The sequence below is a fragment of the Stegastes partitus genome, unplaced genomic scaffold, assembly GCF_000690725.1.
Source record: "Stegastes partitus isolate 25-593 unplaced genomic scaffold, Stegastes_partitus-1.0.2 Scaffold207, whole genome shotgun sequence".
Lineage (NCBI taxonomy): Eukaryota > Metazoa > Chordata > Actinopteri > Pomacentridae > Stegastes > Stegastes partitus.
The window spans coordinates 652,554-673,442 of record NW_007577938.1 but is presented as its reverse complement, the minus strand read 5'-3'; the positions used below and the strand labels follow the sequence as shown (position 1 = coordinate 673,442).

Below are 20,889 nucleotides of genomic sequence, written 5' to 3'. Positions count from 1 at the left end.
GTAGTTTGTACAGGCTGTAAAAATGACAACGTTCATGTCCAAAGTGATTTCAATTTAGCCTAAGATGACACAAACTTGTCCAAAAATGATTGAAAAAAGTGTCCAAAATGAGTCAATTTGCCAAAATTGAGAGAAATTTGCACAAAATGTATTCAAAACCTGACCCAAACTGACCTCAAACTTGTTCAACATCACACGAACTTTAACATGAAAATGATCATGAGATGATAATAAACAACAAATCCAGTTTCTCATCATTATATGCTTTCTTAGTGTTTCCTTTAGATTTCAGATGATAAGTCTGCTTCATTTCTCCCTCCGTCAGTGGTCATCGAGCTGCCGGACTGGATGGGCCTCGGGGGGCTGCCGTGGCTCTTCACGGCTGTGCAGATGCACCTCCACTGGGGCAGCGGCGGGCCGAGTCACGGGGGCAGCGAACACACCATCAACGGGCTGAGCGCAGACGCAGAGGTACAAAAGCACCCAAATGGTAAAATCTGCATGAGGGGTTAAAGAGGTGACAAGTATCAAGCACAGATAACCTGTCAGTTGTCAATCAGAGCAGATTTCTGATCGTCAACAAGCACATGAGGTTAAGAAGGATAGGAACCGAGCACGTTATAGAAAATTCAGCTTTTAAAATGAACTTTGAAGTAAGTGAGATAGCTTTATAAACAAAAATTTACAGTCAATTATAAATGGAGCTTTTTTTGCAGTGTAACAATGACACACTGCAAAGTTTGGGTTTCACACAATGCTGTGAATGTGTGATTCACTAAACTATACTCCAGCAGATTTATTGTGTATGAATCCGCAGCTGAAAATAGTCCTCAACAACTTCACTGTCTATCCTTGTTTTAGTAACGTTTGCAAGAAACCAAACTGCTCAGCTGGTTCCTAAAAAGCCTAAAATAAGTATTTGTGACCTGAATAGCTGCCTGAAGCTTAATAGAAAAAAAAAACAATGATTACTGTAATTTCTGGACTATTGAGCACCTGAATGTCAGCTGCACCCACTGACTTTAAAAAGAAAGCAAGTTTTGTACATATACAGGCCGCACTTGTCTATAAGCTGCAGGTGTCCACGTTGGAACATGAGATATTTACACAGAAAGATTTCTTAAATTTTTAATTAAATACGTACCGGGACACAAATTTGTAAATGCTTTTTTTTCCCGAACAGTGCCTACAGCAGCCTACCAGGAAAAGTCATTGATCGCTATCTTCATCTTCCTCCTGCACTAAAACCACTGAAGTCTTCAGTGTTGGAGTTGAACAGCCTCAGAATTCTTTCGTCACACACGTCCTCAGTCTCTCTTCGTTGTCGCTCTCGATGTCCCTTATGTCTCGGGGCAAATTCCTAAAACTCGTAAAAATCCATAAATTAGCCGCATCGTTCAAAGTATGTGAAAAAAGTAGCGGCTTATAGTCTGGGATTTACGGTACAGTCATTTTTCCTGCAAAAGGACCAAATAATCTTTGCTTCCAGCTTCTCAAATACGTCGCCTTGTTGAAACTGAACATCTAAAGTGAATTAAAAAATGAGACTGAAGATGTCATTGTGGTCATTTTGTACCATTTTTAACTTGATTAATCAATTAATTGACAAAATAATGACCCGATTATTACGTTATCGAAATAATCAACACGGTAAACATCATCAGATCACCGCAGCCACCATGTTCCACGTTACAGAAATAATGTATATAGAGCGTTTATGCGTTGACAGGTCTCGATAACATCTTGAAAATGTTTTCTGACTGTTGCATTGAGAATATAACCGGTTCTTTCTGGTTTTATAAAAGAATGTTCTATAATGTGTTCCTCAACAACACCCCTGAAACGTCCTCAGAACACTACCTTTGTTAATATGTCACAGTACGGGAACGTTTAATAAAAATCACCTGAAACCTCGGAAACATGTTTTGAATGTTGGTTTGAGAACGTTCCTTCTTCGTTATCATTTAGCATCATCTGCGTTCCTGACGACATCCTTTGAAATAGGAACACTATTGGAAATTAAAGCGTTAATTTTTTTTTTTTTAAATTCTGTTCAACCACAATTCAAAAGTGATGTCTTATTTCACTAAATTATAATTTAGCAATTTTTAAAAAATTTATTATTACTTTTTTCAGTTTTTAGTTATTTGAGTGACTGTTGTGAATTTTGCCTTTTCTTTAATGGAAGTGGATGAATACATTTGAGGACGACTGTATCTAATGTTAGATCTGCCAGCTGGAATTATAGCGTTTTTTTTCAAAATAAAAGTCTTCTGCCTCTAACAGAGCGGCTCCTTCAGGGCTGCAATTCAAGAGGTGTGAGGGGGATTTAAGTAGAGACTGAAATCTCACAGAGCTGATACACAAACTAGATGAAGACGAGCACAAATAAAGTTAAAAAGAAAAAAAAGAAAAAAGTTGACACGCATGAGTGGCCGTATTACATAATGAATGAAGCGAATGAAAAAGCGCTTCCTGCTCTGAGAGTGTGCACGCAGTCTTTCCTCTGTTTATCTCCCTCCAACTCTTTTTAACCGTTAGCTGTCAGGATTTAAAGCCTCTTCCTCCCCTTCATCGGTGTGAATCCAGAATCCTCCTCTTCCTCCCTGCAGCTCCACGTGGTTCACTACAACTCCGAGCTTTACCCGAACCTGTCAGCAGCCATGACGCACCGAGACGGTTTGGCCGTTTTAGGGATTCTCATTGTGGTAAAGAAACGAGAAAACCAATGAATGACTGTATTTTGAGAAGTGCGAGTGACATTTGGGCCTGAGTTTTGGTTTCCCAGACAGGTGAGGAGACGAACCAGGCGTTCAACAGCATCCTCAACTACCTGAGTCGCATCAGACACGCAGGTATGTCCGTTTAGAAAAGAACTACAGCTAAAGTCGCTGGAAAATTTAGATTTAAGGTCAATTTTTATGTGACCGACTGGCTTCTTCTGGCTGGAAATTACATAAGCAAGTGACAAAACGCAGTTAAACTTTTTGTTTGAGATCATAATGATGAATTCGAACTATTTCTATGTTCTCAGTAATCAAAGTCTTGGGATTTTGTTCCTCTTTGTGGTAAAAGTCAACATTAACACCCTTAATTAATGTCTTGCTATGTTTTGTTGCTCATTTATGTCACTTCCACCCAGAAGAAACCAGTCAGTCAAATAAAAATTGACTATAAATCAAAGTTTTGAGCTTTTTTTCTCCTTATCTGTGCTGCTGCAACCTCTCAGAGGCTTTCCTTCCTCCTCATCAGACCAGAGAGCCTTCATCCCGGCCTTTGACGTCCAGTCGCTGCTTCCTAAAGATCTCGGACGCTACTACCGGTACAACGGATCGCTGACAACGCCTCCCTGCTACCAGAGCGTCTTCTGGACTGTCTTCCACGAAAGGGTTCAAATCTCAAAAGCACAGGTCTGGTTGAAACGCCGGCACACGACCAACTCGTGTTCGTCAACACTCTGAATCCCCAAACCTGCTGGAAGCTCTGAAAGGCATCTTATTTTTAAGATTTTCAGTTTTCCGATGGTCCTTGAACTAATCTTTTTGTGATATTCGTCAGGAAAATTCAACCTAAAAACAAGATATTTGATCAAAATTACTTTATGTGATATGTTTCATTTAGGAAATGCTTAGGAGAGAGTTTTTAGAGAGTTTTTAGGTTGAACTGCAGGCAGTGTTTCAGAAAGGAGAAGACAAGAGAGACTGAGAGGAAGATAAAGCAAACTGTCTTTATTTGTGAGACGATGTGCAGCACAGGACTGCACTCCATACACTGAATTGAATTGAATTGATTTCTTTTGTGACACTTACTGTCCGTCATCTTTCCGTCTATCAGCGGGGCAAAAACTTGCTATCGGCTTTAATTTAGTGTTATTTACTAAAACTGCTCCCGTCTCGTCATTTCTCCACTGCAGCTGCTCAAGCTGGAGACAATACTTTACTCGAGTAAAGCCGAAGAAGCCGACAGGATGCTGCTGCAGGACAACTACCGAGCAACGCAGCCGCTCAACCACAGGGTGGTCTTCGCCTCCTTCTCTGCAGGTTAGACGACGTACACACCATGAAAAACACTCTTAATTTACTAAATGAAAGACGAGACCATGCGGCATTAAGAGTTAAACATGCTTTAAATCCACACAGACTGCTGCGGATGAGTAGTTGCTATCCACTGATGCACAGCAGGTTTTACTGGCGTATTTGGTGCATAGACGCTACCTCTGACCTTGAGTCTTGTCCTTGTAGATTAGTTGCTGCACAGAAATGTCATGTTAACATGGACGGCACACGCTTCTCACTTGTGGATACGGCCAAAATTATTTCATATGGAGTGCTGCATGCTCGCGACGGTGAAATTTCATCCTCTGCCCAAATCCGCGAGGAACAGCTTGGACCCTTTAGCGTATGTTCACCAGAACAGATGCGTGATAAAGACAGACTTACAGTCCTCGTTAACAGAGTTGTAATTGAAGTAGTCACAGCAGGACATTGGAGGAGCTTTCATTCGCACATGCTTTCCATCCCAAACTAAAATCTCCAGATATCTTGCGTTACGTCCACCCACTGCAACTCGACTACTTTCTGGAGAGAACCATGTTTGCGTCCACTTTCAAAGTTTAGTTTCTGTGTGCACACAGATGCAGAACGCTGTAACTACTTGTCCTTTTAGAGTTGTTGCATGGACGCAAATTTTTGGGGGCGTGCTACAGGTTTCCATCTGGGGTATATTTAACCGAGCTTTAATTCGTACATACTTTCCGTCGACGTAGCGTAAACCCAAACCAAAAGTGCTACGTCCACCCACTGTAACTCGACTACTTTTTGGCCCTCATGGAAGGTCATTTCTACATATTCTATAGATCCATGCAAACTATTTGTCCTTTTAGAGTAGTTGCTACATGCTACAGGTTTTCATCTGTCGAGGTAGCTGTTAGACCCAGTTCTTTTGTTGAAACAGCTCCAAGGAATAGTCAGAGAAAAGTTCAGGTCTCAGGTTAAACAGTTTATTCAGGTCACAGGTAAAGTTTTACAGCGCTGGATTCAGAGGGACAGAGAGTGCTCTCATGTCCAGCTGAACTGAGATTTTTCGGTTCCAGGTTACAGATATCTTCTTGGGCTGGGCCTGCCCCGAACATAGATAAGATTTGTACACTCCCAAGATTAATTGGCCAGTTACCAATGACGTGGACAAGCATACTTCTTCTGTGCTCTGTCCACATCTTTGACATTTAGTAAGCAACGTGTGTGGATGTTGTTGGTACGGCGTGTAGCTAAAGTAGCAATCGTATCTAATAGAAAAGAAGAATTTCTGCTGTCTCCAAGTGTGCAAACCGGTTCTCACCAGACACATTATCTTCAAGGACATAAGCTCAGCACAAAATACAAACTCAGAATACATAATAACTTGAAACTTAATTAATTATAAGAACCATAGGAATCATGGAAAAATACAGACTCAGAACACATAATAGCTTGAATCATACTTAATTATAACATAGCTTTAATTCGTACATGCTTTCCATCAAAACCCAAACTAAAATCTCCAGATATCCTGCGCTACGTCCACCCACTGTAACTGGACACGCCTCAGAAACAATCACTGAAATGGTGCTTCAGCTCAGCCTGTAACCAGCTGCTGTATCCTGTAAAAAGTAGAAAATCACAGCCTTTTGGAAACATCAACAGGGTGTTCACTTAAAGAGGCAGTGCAACCGTTGTGTTGCAGACCGACACATAACTCCTGTAGCGTGGAGAGAATTGTTTCAAAGTTTGGTTTCTCTGTGCACACAGATGCAGAAAGCATGATATGGCTCTCATACTTGTGCCTAGCCCACTTCGGAGGTCATGTCTACATATTCCATAGATGCATGCACACTATTTGTTTGGGCGGCATGCTACAGGTTTCCAGCTGGAGGCTTTAATTCTTTCATGCTTTCCATCGACAAAGCTAAACATAGCTGTGAATTCTCCAGATATCCTGTGCTCGACACGCCTCATGCTGGTTTGCAGACTGCAGAATCTGCAAAGGAAATGCACAATCAGTATAGTAATCAGTATAGTCCTTTCAAATGGCACAAATGTGGAGTTGTGAAGGGTCACAGCCCGTCAACACATCCACGCTGCAGGGATTTACCACCAACTAGCCGCTCATAATGCGAACCCTCACAACAAGTCAGCGTGAGGCCATGCCCACCCGAAGCTCGCAATTAGTGCAACGCATGCAGAGAGCGAAAAGTGGAATGTGGAGAGAATTTACCAGCGACTCTGACAAAGAAAGAGTCTTAGGAAAAGGTAGCGTTAGAGAGAAAAGGAAGGAGGGAGAAGAAACACTGGGAAAGTTGTGGAAAACCCAGAGAGAGCTGTGTTTGTTTGTGAGCTGATTAGAGAAAAAGGATTTGCAAAAAAAATCTAAACACTGATCCCATTGTTGTCACAAGAGTCTAACTGAGAAAAGGGGAGAGGAAAAAAGAGACAGAGCGACGTGAAAGAGGGAGACAGAGTGGTGGCCAAAGACAAAGGAGAAAGAATTTGTGTGAAGTGCTCATTGTAGGGAGTGACTGAACTGGAAGCTCTGTGATATCAGCAGCTTCAAACTGTTTCAAAGGGCAGAGCAGCAGATTGTCCTGAGATAAACCGACCAATCACACTCTCCCAAATGTGTGACAGAAAAATCTGATGTTTTCCTAATAATATACAGTCGGGACTCGATAATCCGACCCTTAATAATCCTAAACCTTGCTATCCGACAGGTTTCCATAACACACCGACAGCCTTGGATTCTGACTCCAACATGACATTTTATGTCACCAATCAGGAAAATGACGTATTATCTGACTGAACAATCCCACATATTGGCTACGTTCAGACTGCAGGACTTAATGCTCAATTCTGATTTTTTGGTGATATCCAATTTTTTTGTGAGTTCATTCACATTTCCAGTTAAATGCGACTTGTATGTGACCTGCTGTGTTAACTTCATACGACCCAAAAGTGTCCCGCATGCGCAGAAGGGGACACGACAACATCACACACAGCGAGTGTGCTCAGTGTTTACGGAAGTAAACATGGATGGTAACGGTGGAGCGTATCTGCCACTCCCTCACCGCCGCTGATGCTGGAAACAGAAGTGTGAGCGCTAACTAAACTAGCATCAGCAGCCAAGTACTGCCTGTGTGTTCTGGACACTTCCACCCCGTCAGAGCGCTGCCCCGGGGTGGACGTGTCCCCCGACCGCTCCGAATATTCTGATATTCATCATTAATTGGGCCCATAAAGTGCTGTTGGGACCAGCCCTACTAGTTATTATCACAACTATAAACAATAAATATTAACAACTAATGAGCCTTCCAGCATCAAGCCCTCCTTCTATCTTGACCTCCGTCTTGACAATCCAACAGCCTTGCTATCTGACATGAAAGAAGGTTTTACATTTAGTGTCGGATTATCGAATCACAACTGTACTCTGTATTTTGCAGAATCGGGGAAGGAGTTCTCCTCTGGTGAGTTGTTTCCATGCATGGAATAATGCCATTTCTTTAAATGATTTAGCATCTTTGGAGGTTTTTGTATCTGCGTTTTTTCCTGCAGGTGAAGTCACGGCCATCGTGATCGGGGTGATGTGCGGCTGCGTGGGCCTGGCGGTGATCATTCGCTTCATCGTGAAGACAATACGGTACGAAGTTTTGGTTTCTTTTTTTCTCACAGAGATACATCCTGGCTGCCGGTCTGCCGCTGCTCTGGTTCGACCGGATGATCGGTGGCATCCCCGTGGAAGAGTCCGGCCTTTCCTCACTCTGTCTCCTTTCTCTCAGCAGATTTTTTAAACTCCTCCACCGTGAAACAGTCGCGGTAAACAGGTGGCTTACCTGATCTCAGTACTGACCAGGACGCTCAGCCTGCACTGACTTTTATCCCGGTGCTTCATGGTTGTCCTTCGACGCAGATCTTGAATCAGTTTCTTGATTTTAAAAATAAGGGTGGGAAATAAAGTATAATTTGAAACACCAGGAAAGAGCTGAAGAGTTCCAACAGTATTTAGCACACTGATAAACACGACGCTGGCATGAATTGGAGCCGAACGAACACAGAGGATGCTGTCAAAAGAAGCACCAGATAAATGTTTGAGGTGATCTGAAAAGGGTTTCTGTACTCGTGAGTTTATTTTTTGGTTTAAAAAGTCAAATTTTTTAACCCTCTGAACTCCGAAACCCACCACCAGGTTTAAAAATCAAGTTTTCTTTAAAAATAATCACTAAACTTAAACAATTTACGAGCCAGAATCTATAAAAACAGAAAGAATCATCAGATTTTCCGCCTACTGACGGTGCTAGAACTAATTATGTTTGATGTCGGTCAGGAAAATTAATCAAATATTTCATTAAACTCATTTTTTTTACACATTCTCATAAAAATTTGCCAAAAGTAAATTGATTGCACTAATTAGATTCTGTAAAAAACAAACAATTCTGCACAGCTCAGCACAACTGTGAAGCCACGACGGACTCATCTGTGACCAGCAGTCATGTGACAAAAATTCAGAGAGTTGAAATGCAGGCAGTGTTTCCTCAGAGAGACTGAGAGGAAAATCCAACCTACTGGATCAATAAATAAATGCAGCATGGATCAGAACCAGAGAACAGAGGAGCCAGTTGTTGGAGATCCATTCAGCTGATGGTGGAGCATCTTTCTGCAGCTTTTATCCAGAGTAGTGTTTGCACAGGCTGTAAAAATGACAACATTCATGACCAAAGTGACTTAAATTTAGCCTAAAATGACACAAACTTGTCCAAAATGATTGTAAAAAGTGTGAGTATCCTTACCTATATCCTTCTGTTAACGGCTCCTTAAGGATATAAGTATCTGGAACTCCCAACTAGTCAGTCAGAACTGATGAAGCCTCTTGGATGAGAGGTGGAACGTCTTCAAGGAACTGAAGTAAGTCCAGTTGCTACGATTAATCTACGAGAATAAGTTGATAGAAAGGGACACAACAAGGTGCAAAACATATAAAAGCAGCCAACTGTTGCAGCTGTTAAATATCATCTTTTATACTTCAGATATAACTGCTGCTGTATTCAGGTATCAGACCTCCAGTGTTGCTCGGGCTCCTACTGAAATGTCAGCGAGTGTTTAATCCTCTTGTTATGTTTCACCATAAAAGGCTAAAGATCAGCGCCGAGGATAATCGGACCCCCTGACCTCAGTAACGTGTTTCCCAATTATCGTTTCGTCTCATAATCACCTCCGATTAACGGAAGCATGCGGAGGGTTTTCTCCCGCCAGGAAGAGATTTAACCGCTCTGCTGCTTTGATTAACGGATCCCATTTATGGTCTGGTCTACGCCCATCAGCCACAACATTAAAACCAGCGGCGTGGTATCGTTTCAGTCTCCATTTAGGTCTGAATTCCAGCACTTTAAGATCTGGAAGCTGCGAGGTGGAACCATCCTACAGATACTCAAGAGTTTGGAGGCTGAGTTTTGTCCTTAAAACATTTCTGAGAAAAAGTTGCCTTTGCATTGCATGAAGTTGATGCAGATGGAAGGTTAACTTAGAGTGCAACAAAACGAATAGAAGTGATTGGGTGCAACTCCAGTTCAATGACGGAAGCAGAACAATTTGTTTGTTAGAAGAAGAAGACAAAAAAAAAAAGGTGTTTCTTGACTTCTCTTAGTTAAACCACTCAGTGTCAAAGGTGCCTTCCTTGCATTAGGAACCTTTATTCTCCCCTAAGTTTGTCTTTTTTGACGCCCATGCGCTCTCACTTGCAAAGTTCATAAGGGCAGCGTTTCGGTGCCAGATCTTCATCAGGTAAAAAAAAAAGTAAAGACCCCTGTTCTTGCAGTGGGAACTTGCACAAAAGTTTAAAACTGGCCAATGTTTGCAGTGCTGCAGAGAGGTTGAGGCGTCAAAATGACATCCACGTTAACATAGAAGTCGAGGTTTCCCAGCAGAACGTCCTCCAGAGAGTCACACTGTCATCTACTCACCTGGAAGAAAGACAGAAAAGAAACTGATCGAACCAGGACACCTCCCTCTGTCGCGCTACCGTCCAGTTTCGGTGGTCGTCCTAGGAGGTTTTTGTGATGCACTTGCAGCATTTGTTCTGACTTTATTAAGGTTTGTGCTACTTTTGTTGTGTATCAGCGACTTCTGAACCAACACCTGCTGTTTTGGAGATGCTCCCAAGCCAGTTTTTCGGTCACAGATCCTCATTTTTCCTGCTTCCAACTCGATGCGATAAGATACCGTAAATTCCGGACTATGGAGGCACCTGAATATAAGACGCACCTGCTAACTTTGAAAAGAAAACAAGATTTGTACATACACAGGCCGCACTTGTCTACAAGGTTCATAACATGAGATGTTTACACAGAAAGATTTTTTTAAACTTTTAATCAGATACGTACCGTAGATGCTTTTTTTCTGAGTGGTGCCTGTAACACGACTGGTTAAGAAAATAAAAACTACAGCAGCCTACCAGGAAAAGTCATTGATCGCTATCTTCAACTTGCTCCTGCACTAAAACCACTAAAGTCGTCTTCTTCAGTGTCGGACTTGAACAGCCTCAGAATTTCTTTGTCACTTCTTTAGTCTCTCTGTTGTTGTCGCTCTCAGTGTCACTTTGGTCTCGAGGCAAATTCGTAAAAATCCATAAATTATCTGCATCGTTGTTTAAGCCGCAGAGTTCAAAGCATGTGGAAAAAGTAGCAGCTTATAGTCCGGAATTTACAGTAATCCAGGTTTTCCCTTCACCCGTCAGCGGGTTTGACGTTGTGGCTGATGTCTGTGTGCAGCTCACACCTCCTGATCGCAACGTTGTGATGGTGCAACCTTCTCTCACGCTTTGCTCAATCTTCAGCTTGTTTTAAAATTTCAATTATGATAATTTCTCTGTGTGTTCCTTCGTTACTTTTCCTAATGTCAGTCAGGAGCGTGCACTTATTTTGAAATGTCACCACCGCTTCCTGATGAAGCCGGAGTGAGATTTCAAAGTACTTGCGCTCTGAAGTGTGTTGATTTTCCGTCTGTCATGGTTGTGATCGTGTCCTGTGATCTCGCGGCAGCTCTACCTCTAGCTGGGACGTCCTGCCCAGTAACCGGCCCGCTCCGATGCCAAGGTTCAAGAATCATGACCTCCGACCCCCCACAGTTAGATCCCCTTTAACCTCCGGTTCGCCGTGACTCACCTTAACACCTCTTAGATCCTCCCGCTTAAAGAAATTCCTCAGCACTGTATGTCTGGAGTAGTTATGAAATTCCCCGAGAAAGTCTTTAACATCTGAATAATCCTTTAATCCCAGGTGTTTGTCAGCGAGGCTCATGTTCACTGGATGGTTCTGCTCCTTTTCAAAGCTGTAAATTTACTTTTAGTGCTGATATCTCCTGACAACGGATTCAGAATTTGATTTCATGACCGCAAAATGAGTTCTCCTTGTTTATGAGGAAGAGAGAAAAACTTGAATTTAAACTCTTTTGGAAAGAATTTATGATTCTAGAAAGCATCGAGGTGAAACTATAGAGAACTGAATCTGCACAGAAACTAAAAAATAATTTTAAAAACAGCAGAGAAAAGCCGTTTGGAACCTTCCTAACTTTGGCAAAGCCATCGAAAAACAGGTTTTAAGCTGGATACGGAGATTTGTGCTGCCGATTTAAAAGATCAGACTAATTACTTTCCTCGCTTTCTGGAAGAACTTTATTGGGTTTTTTTTGCTTGTTTTGGTCGACATAATCCTCTCTGCAGCTGAAATATTCCCAAAAAGCGGATTTATTTTTGCAGCCAGATCTTCTTTGTTTCGCTGCACATGTGGAGGCTGCATGTCGACAAACTCTGCGTCTTTTAAGATGCAAAAATTGGAGTAAAGGATGTTTTATCAGGTAGTTCTGAGAAAGTTCTGCAAAGTTCTAGTGTTTTTATTGCCCATTACAATAAGCCTTTATTNGGCGTGGACAAGCATACTTCTTCTGCGCTCTGTCCACGTCCTTGACATTTAGTAAGCAACGTGTGTGGATGTTGTTGGTACGGCGTGTAGCTAAAGTAGCAATCGTATCTAATAGAAAAGAAGAATTTCTGCTGTCTCCAAGTGTGCAAACCGGTTCTCACCGGACACATTATCTTCGAGGACATAAGCTCAGCACAAAATACAAACTCAGAATACATAATAACTTGAAACTTAATTAATTATAAGAACCATAGGAATCATGGAAAAATACAGACTCAGAACACATAATAGCTTGAATCATACTTAATTATAACATAGCTTTAATTTGTACATGCTTTCCATCAAAACCCAAACTAAAATCTCCAGATATCCTGCGCTACGTCCACCCACTGTAACTGGACACGCCTCAGAAACAATCACTGAAATGGTGCTTCAGCTCAGTCTGTAACCAGCTGCTGTATCCTGTAAAAAGTAGAAAATCACAGCCTTTTGGAAACATCAACAGGGTGTTCACTTAAAGAGGCAGTGCAACCGTTGTGTTGCAGACCGACACATAACTCCTGTAGCGTGGAGAGAATTGTTTCAAAGTTTGGTTTCTCTGTGCACACAGATGCAGAAAGCATGATATGGCTCTCATACTTGTGCCTAGCCCACTTCGGAGGTCATGTCTACATATTCCATAGATGCATGCACACTATTTGTTTGGGCGGCATGCTACAGGTTTCCAGCTGGAGGCTTTAATTCTTTCATGCTTTCCATCGACAAAGCTAAACATAGCTGTGAATTCTCCAGATATCCTGTGCTCGACACGCCTCATGCTGGTTTGCAGACTGCAGAATCTGCAAAGGAAATGCACAATCAGTATAGTAATCAGTATAGTCCTTTCAAATGGCACAAATGTGGAGTTGTGAAGGGTCACAGCCCGTCAACACATCCACGCTGCAGGGATTTACCACCAACTAGCCGCTCATAATGCGAACCCCCACAACAAGCCAGCGTGAGGCCATGCCCACCCGAAGCTCGCAATTAGTGCAACGCATGCAGAGAGCGAAAAGTGGAATGTGGAAAGAATTTACCAGCGACTCTGACAAAGAAAGAGTCTTAGGAAAAGGTAGCGTTAGAGAGAAAAGGAAGGAGGGAAAAGAAACACTGGGAAAGTTGTGGAAAACCCAGAGAGAGCTGTGTTTGTTTGTGAGCTGATTAGAGAAAAAGGATTTGCAAAAAAAATCTAAACACTGATCCCATTGTTGTCACAAGAGTCTAACTGAGAAAAGGGGAGAGGAAAAAAAGAGACAGAGCGACGTGAAAGAGGGAGACAGAGTGGTGGCCAAAGACAAAGGAGAAAGAATTTGTGTGAAGTGCTCATTGTAGGGAGTGACTGAACTGGAAGCTCTGTGATATCAGCAGCTTCAAACTGTTTCAAAGGGCAGAGCAGCAGATTGTCCTGAGATAAACCGACCAATCACACTCTCCCAAATGTGTGACAGAAAAATCTGATGTTTTCCTAATAATATACAGTCGGGACTCGATAATCCGACCCTTAATAATCCTAAACCTTGCTATCCGACAGGTTTCCATAACACACCGACAGCCTTGGATTCTGACTCCAACATGACATTTTATGTCACCAATCAGGAAAATGACGTATTATCTGACTGAACAATCCCACATATTGGCTACGTTCAGACTGCAGGACTTAATGCTCAATTCTGATTTTTTGGTGATATCCAATTTTTTTGTGAGTTCATTCACATTTCCAGTTAAATGCGACTTGTATGTGATCTGCTGTGTGAACTTCATACGACCAAAAAGTGTCCCGCATGCGCAGAAGGGGACACGACAACATCACACACAGCGAGTGTGCTCAGTGTTTACGGAAGTAAACATGGATGGTAACGGTGGAGCGTATCTGCCACTCCCTCACCGCCGCTGATGCTGGAAACAGAAGTGTGAGCGCTAACTAAACTAGCATCAGCAGCCAAGTACTGCCTGTGTGTTCTGGACACTTCCACCCCGTCAGAGCGCTGCCCCGGGGTGGACGTGTCCCCCGACCGCTCCGAATATTCTGATATTCATCATTAATTGGGCCCATAAAGTGCTGTTGGGACCAGCCCTACTAGTTATTATCACAACTATAAACAATAAATATTAACAACTAATGAGCCTTCCAGCATCAAGCCCTCCTTCTATCTTGACCTCCGTCTTGACAATCCAACAGCCTTGCTATCTGACATGAAAGAAGGTTTTACATTTAGTGTCGGATTATCGAATCACAACTGTACTCTGTATTTTGCAGAATCGGGGAAGGAGTTCTCCTCTGGTGAGTTGTTTCCATGCATGGAATAATGCCATTTCTTTAAATGATTTAGCATCTTTGGAGGTTTTTGTATCTGCGTTTTTTCCTGCAGGTGAAGTCACGGCCATCGTGATCGGGGTGATGTGCGGCTGCGTGGGCCTGGCGGTGATCATTCGCTTCATCGTGAAGACAATACGGTACGAAGTTTTGGTTTCTTTTTTTCTCACAGAGATACATCCTGGCTGCCGGTCTGCCGCTGCTCTGGTTCGACCGGATGATCGGTGGCATCCCCGTGGAAGAGTCCGGCCTTTCCTCACTCTGTCTCCTTTCTCTCAGCAGATTTTTTAAACTCCTCCACCGTGAAACAGTCGCGGTAAACAGGTGGCTTACCTGATCTCAGTACTGACCAGGACGCTCAGCCTGCACTGACTTTTATCCCGGTGCTTCATGGTTGTCCTTCGACGCAGATCTTGAATCAGTTTCTTGATTTTAAAAATAAGGGTGGGAAATAAAGTATAATTTGAAACACCAGGAAAGAGCTGAAGAGTTCCAACAGTATTTAGCACACTGATAAACACGACGCTGGCATGAATTGGAGCCGAACGAACACAGAGGATGCTGTCAAAAGAAGCACCAGATAAATGTTTGAGGTGATCTGAAAAGGGTTTCTGTACTCGTGAGTTTATTTTTTGGTTTAAAAAGTCAAATTTTTTAACCCTCTGAACTCCGAAACCCACCACCAGGTTTAAAAATCAAGTTTTCTTTAAAAATAATCACTAAACTTAAACAATTTACGAGCCAGAATCTATAAAAACAGAAAGAATCATCAGATTTTCCGCCTACTGACGGTGCTAGAACTAATTATGTTTGATGTCGGTCAGGAAAATTAATCAAATATTTCATTAAATTCATTTTTTTTTTACACATTCTCATAAAAATTTGCCAAAAGTAAATTGATTGCACTAATTAGATTCTGTGAAAAACAAACAATTCTGCACTGCTCAGCACAACTGTGAAGCCATGATGGACTCATCTGTGACCAGCAGTCATGTGACAAAAATTCAGAGAGTTGAAAGGCAGGCAGTGTTTCCTCAGAGAGACTGAGAGGAAAATCCAACCTACTGGATCAATAAATAAATGCAGCATGGATCAGAACCAGAGAACAGAGGAGCCAGTTGTTGGAGATACATTCAGCTGATGGTGGAGCATCTTTCTGCAGTTTTTATCCAGAGTAGTGTTTGCACAGGCTGTAAAAACGACAACATTCATGGCCAAAGTGACTTAAATTTAGCCTAAAATGACACGAACTTGACCAAAATGATTGTAAAAAGTGTGAGTATCCTTACCTATATCCTTCTGTTAACGGCTCCTTAAGGATATAAGTATCTGGAACTCCCAACTAGTCAGTCAGAACTGATGAAGCCTCTTGGATGAGAGGTGGAACGTCTTCAAGGAACTGAAGTAAGTCCAGTTGCTACGATTAATCTACGAGAATAAGTTGATAGAAAGGGACACAACAAGGTGCAAAACATATAAAAGCAGCCAACTGTTGCAGCTGTTAAATATCATCTTTTATACTTCAGATATAACTGCTGCTGTATTCAGGTATCAGACCTCCAGTGTTGCTCGGGCTCCTACTGAAATGTCAGCGAGTGTTTAATCCTCTTGTTATGTTTCACCATAAAAGGCTAAAGATCAGCGCCGAGGATAATCGGACCCCCTGACCTCAGTAACGTGTTTCCCAATTATCGTTTCGTCTCATAATCACCTCCGATTAACGGAAGCATGCGGAGGGTTTTCTCCCGCCAGGAAGAGATTTAACCGCTCTGCTGCTTTGATTAACGGATCCCATTTATGGTCTGGTCTACGCCCATCAGCCACAACATTAAAACCAGCGGCGTGGTATCGTTTCAGTCTCCATTTAGGTCTGAATTCCAGCACTTTAAGATCTGGAAGCTGCGAGGTGGAACCATCCTACAGATACTCAAGAGTTTGGAGGCTGAGTTTTGTCCTTAAAACATTTCTGAGAAAAAGTTGCCTTTGCATTGCATGAAGTTGATGCAGATGGAAGGTTAACTTAGAGTGCAACAAAACGAATAGAAGTGATTGGGTGCAACTCCAGTTCAATGACGGAAGCAGAACAATTTGTTTGTTAGAAGAAGAAGACAAAAAAAAAAAGGTGTTTCTTGACTTCTCTTAGTTAAACCACTCAGTGTCAAAGGTGCCTTCCTTGCATTAGGAACCTTTATTCTCCCCTAAGTTTGTCTTTTTTGACGCCCATGCGCTCTCACTTGCAAAGTTCATAAGGGCAGCGTTTCGGTGCCAGATCTTCATCAGGTAAAAAAAAAAGTAAAGACCCCTGTTCTTGCAGTGGGAACTTGCACAAAAGTTTAAAACTGGCCAATGTTTGCAGTGCTGCAGAGAGGTTGAGGCGTCAAAATGACATCCACGTTAACATAGAAGTCGAGGTTTCCCAGCAGAACGTCCTCCAGAGAGTCACACTGTCATCTACTCACCTGGAAGAAAGACAGAAAAGAAACTGATCGAACCAGGACACCTCCCTCTGTCGCGCTACCGTCCAGTTTCGGTGGTCGTCCTAGGAGGTTTTTGTGATGCACTTGCAGCATTTGTTCTGACTTTATTAAGGTTTGTGCTACTTTTGTTGTGTATCAGCGACTTCTGAACCAACACCTGCTGTTTTGGAGATGCTCCCAAGCCAGTTTTTCGGTCACAGATCCTCATTTTTCCTGCTTCCAACTCGATGCGATAAGATACCGTAAATTCCGGACTATGGAGGCACCTGAATATAAGCCGCACCTGCTAACTTTGAAAAGAAAACAAGATTTGTACATACACAGGCCGCACTTGTCTACAAGGTTCATAACATGAGATGTTTACACAGAAAGATTTTTTTAAACTTTTAATCAGATACGTACCGTAGATGCTTTTTTTCTGAGTGGTGCCTGTAACACGACTGGTTAAGAAAATAAAAACTACAGCAGCCTACCAGGAAAAGTCATTGATCGCTATCTTCAACTTGCTCCTGCACTAAAACCACTAAAGTCGTCTTCTTCAGTGTCGGACTTGAACAGCCTCAGAATTTCTTTGTCACTTCTTTAGTCTCTCTGTTGTTGTCGCTCTCAGTGTCACTTTGGTCTCGAGGCAAATTCGTAAAAATCCATAAATTATCTGCATCGTTGTTTAAGCCGCAGAGTTCAAAGCATGTGGAAAAAGTAGCAGCTTATAGTCCGGAATTTACAGTAATCCAGGTTTTCCCTTCACCCGTCAGCGGGTTTGACGTTGTGGCTGATGTCTGTGTGCAGCTCACACCTCCTGATCGCAACGTTGTGATGGTGCAACCTTCTCTCACGCTTTGCTCAATCTTCAGCTTGTTTTAAAATTTAAATTATGATCATTTCTCTGTGTGTTCCTTCGTTCCTTTTCCTAATGTCAGTCAGGAGCGTGCACTTATTTTGAAATGTCACCACCGCTTCCTGATGAAGCCGGAGTGAGATTTCAAAGTACTTGCGCTCTGAAGTGTGTTGATTTTCCGTCTGTCATGGTTGTGATCGTGTCCTGTGATCTCGCGGCAGCTCTACCTCTAGCTGGGACGTCCTGCCCAGTAACCGGCCCGCTCCGATGCCAAGGTTCAAGAATCATGACCTCCGACCCCCCACAGTTAGATCCCCTTTAACCTCCGGTTCGCCGTGACTCACCTTAACACCTCTTAGATCCTCCCGCTTAAAGAAATTCCTCAGCACTGTATGTCTGGAGTAGTTATGAAATTCCCCGAGAAAGTCTTTAACATCTGAATAATCCTTTAATCCCAGGTGTTTGTCAGCGAGGCTCATGTTCACTGGATGGTTCCGCTCCTTTTCAAAGCTGTAAATTTACTTTTAGTGCTGATATCTCCTGACAACGGATTCAGAATTTGATTTCATGACCGCAAAATGAGTTCTCCTTGTTTATGAGGAAGAGAGAAAAACTTGAATTTAAACTCTTTTGGAAAGAATTTATGATTCTAGAAAGCATCGAGGTGAAACTATAGAGAACTGAATCTGCACAGAAACTAAAAAATAATTTTAAAAACAGCAGAGAAAAGCCGTTTGGAACCTTCCTAACTTTGGCAAAGCCATCGAAAAACAGGTTTTAAGCTGGATACGGAGATTTGTGCTGCCGATTTAAAAGATCAGACTAATTACTTTCCTCGCTTTCTGGAAGAACTTTATTGGGTTTTTTTTGCTTGTTTTGGTCGACATAATCCTCTCTGCAGCTGAAATATTCCCAAAAAGCGGATTTATTTTTGCAGCCAGATCTTCTTTGTTTCGCTGCACATGTGGAGGCTGCATGTCGACAAACTCTGCGTCTTTTAAGATGCAAAAATTGGAGTAAAGGGTGTTTTATCAGGTAGTTCTGAGAAAGTTCTGCAAAGTTCTAGTGTTCTTATTGCCCATTACAATAAGCCTTTATTCATCCAACAGTGTGAAAATTTTCATCGTTGCATCAGCAAAAGGGAATCTGCAAACATTTAGGAAATGCCACCAGAAAAAGAAAAATATTTCTACAGAAAATATGGAGTTATTGCATTTATCAATTGTTCTGCACAGAAAATGTTCTTTCATGAGCAGAATTAAAGTTCTTTGTGAAGTTAGGGTAAAGTTCTTTTAAAAATGTTCTTAAAACATTTGCCAAACGTTGCATTCAGGGAACGTTCTCAACAGAAACATCATCAAAAAGGCAAAATGTTCCATCATCGTTAATAAATCACATTACAGGAACGTTTAACGAATAAATTCTGTCTTCTGAGGCATCCATAACATCTTGAGAACGTTTTCTGAATGTTGGTTTGAGAACGTTTTGTTATTATAATCTGACAACATCCTCCAAACGTCTTCTGAATGTTCAAACATTCACTCTTGGTTCAATTCTGAATATTCTTTAAACGTTTCTTGATCACTGGATTAAGATGTTTTGTTGTTTTTGTGAGCTGACGTTCTGGGTACGTTCTCTGCTCGCTGGGAGGCTTCCTTTATGGAAAACAAGAATTGCGTGAGCTCTATTTTGGAATTAGGCAGCAAAAACAGTCGTGTCCTGATGTATTTGAGTGCTGAAATGAGATGTTTTGCAGCATTTCCGCTTTAAAAAGGATATTTTTGAAAGTGCGATGTGGAAATCCAGTGGACATCCTCGTTAACGCGCCTCCTTGTTAGTTTATTTTAACCTCACTGTACTAATCTATCATCTTAATTCAGCATTACTACTCATTTCTAGTGATTAAAACACACTAAATTGGACTTCGGTGGGTGTTTCATGGTGTTTTGGAGCCTTGAACTCATCCTGAAGTGTTTTTTTTTTTTTTTTTAAACCAAACAGAGCCCTCTTCTGGATGATATAACAAACTACAACACACTGACAGTTGAGTTTTGCAGCAAACAGGACGCCTCAGTTTGGATAACTTCGACTTTTCTGGTGTTTCAGGGTAAAGGAGCCGGAAAAAGCACAAGAGAAGAAACAAGATGTGGCTCTGAACTCGACCTCGGAGCTGGAAAAGAAAGAAGAGCCGTCGCCTCAGACCGAACCTTAACCCAAGATCAGAGACCTTTCTTCTGATCCACAGAAAAAAGAAAAAAAATATCAGTTAGATAAAGCAACAAGAAAAAGCGCAGGACTCCCGGTTCATTACGTTCCTTCAGCTTCTTGGAGTAAATACATCACTTTGCTGGTTCGGGCTCCTTCCAGCCTGAAGAACTTGACAGACTCGTGTAAATAATCTGTACATACGTATTTTATTGTTCATCTGAAAGCACACTGCACTACATAACAGACTGGTGGATTAATAATCACTGATTTAGAATAGAGAATCCGGCGTTAAAGTCCACCTTTGATTTGTACATACAGATGCGTCTGAACTCATCAGGATGAGTTTTATTTATGTGCATTATTCTGATTATTCTGTGGATAAAGAGGATTTCAGCTGCTACACATCATCCGGTCGGACCGAGTTTTGTTGTCGTATCTAACTCGTCACATTAAAACACCTGAATGTCGCTTTTGTCTGTTTTGGGGTTTATTTTCTGGATCAAATGAGCAGAAATCAGCACCTAAATCTGCAAGTTTATTTTAAAAAAAAAAAAAAGTGTTTTTCCATCTTCTGCATCTTCTGCATCCGCAAGACGGAACAAAGTAAGAAGTTTGATGTTTGTAGCCGTGAGGATTTTTACAAACAAATTAAAGGCTGATAAACCCACAAATGGTTAAACAACAGCTTCCTGCAATAAACTGAGAAAACGTACATTTGAGACAGGAAACTGCTTGACTACCAGAGATCTTGTGACTCCAACAGTGGAGACGTCGTTTCTGAAGCTCCGTCTGATGAACAAAACAAATTCAAATACACATTTAAGACATATTTAAACACACAAGAGCTGTGAGAAGCAGCAGTGAAGGCAGCACCGGGACACAGAGAGCGTCTGAAAATACCTCTCTTGGGTATTTATAGCAGAAACTGCATCAGCTGTTCTCACTTTATAGTTAATGAGAACACTCCAGAACCATCCAGAGCTGCATTTTCTTAAGAATTAGGGACAATTTCGAGGATATGAATCCCTTCCAATGTGGAATTTGGAGTAAAAATCCATCCATTATCTATACA

General features: G+C 41.9%; 1 protein-coding gene across 1 annotated transcript in view; it reads left to right on the top strand.

The window, feature by feature from the left end:
- The window catches only part of ca14 (carbonic anhydrase XIV), a 27,744-nt gene extending 7,923 nt beyond the window's left edge, over window positions 1–19,821 (top strand). Inside the window, exons 4-15 of the mRNA XM_008280714.1 lie at window positions 326–471; window positions 2,613–2,708; window positions 2,789–2,855; window positions 3,253–3,410; window positions 3,914–4,040; window positions 7,472–7,495; window positions 7,584–7,668; window positions 7,811–7,852; window positions 11,063–11,169; window positions 14,238–14,261; window positions 14,350–14,434; window positions 19,716–19,821. Of these exons, the coding sequence (XP_008278936.1) occupies window positions 326–471; window positions 2,613–2,708; window positions 2,789–2,855; window positions 3,253–3,410; window positions 3,914–4,040; window positions 7,472–7,495; window positions 7,584–7,668; window positions 7,811–7,852; window positions 11,063–11,169; window positions 14,238–14,261; window positions 14,350–14,434; window positions 19,716–19,821 (1,067 nt within the window). The remainder of the gene's footprint in view (window positions 1–325; window positions 472–2,612; window positions 2,709–2,788; window positions 2,856–3,252; window positions 3,411–3,913; window positions 4,041–7,471; window positions 7,496–7,583; window positions 7,669–7,810; window positions 7,853–11,062; window positions 11,170–14,237; window positions 14,262–14,349; window positions 14,435–19,715) is intronic.
- The last annotated feature ends 1,068 nt before the right edge of the window (window positions 19,822–20,889 follow it).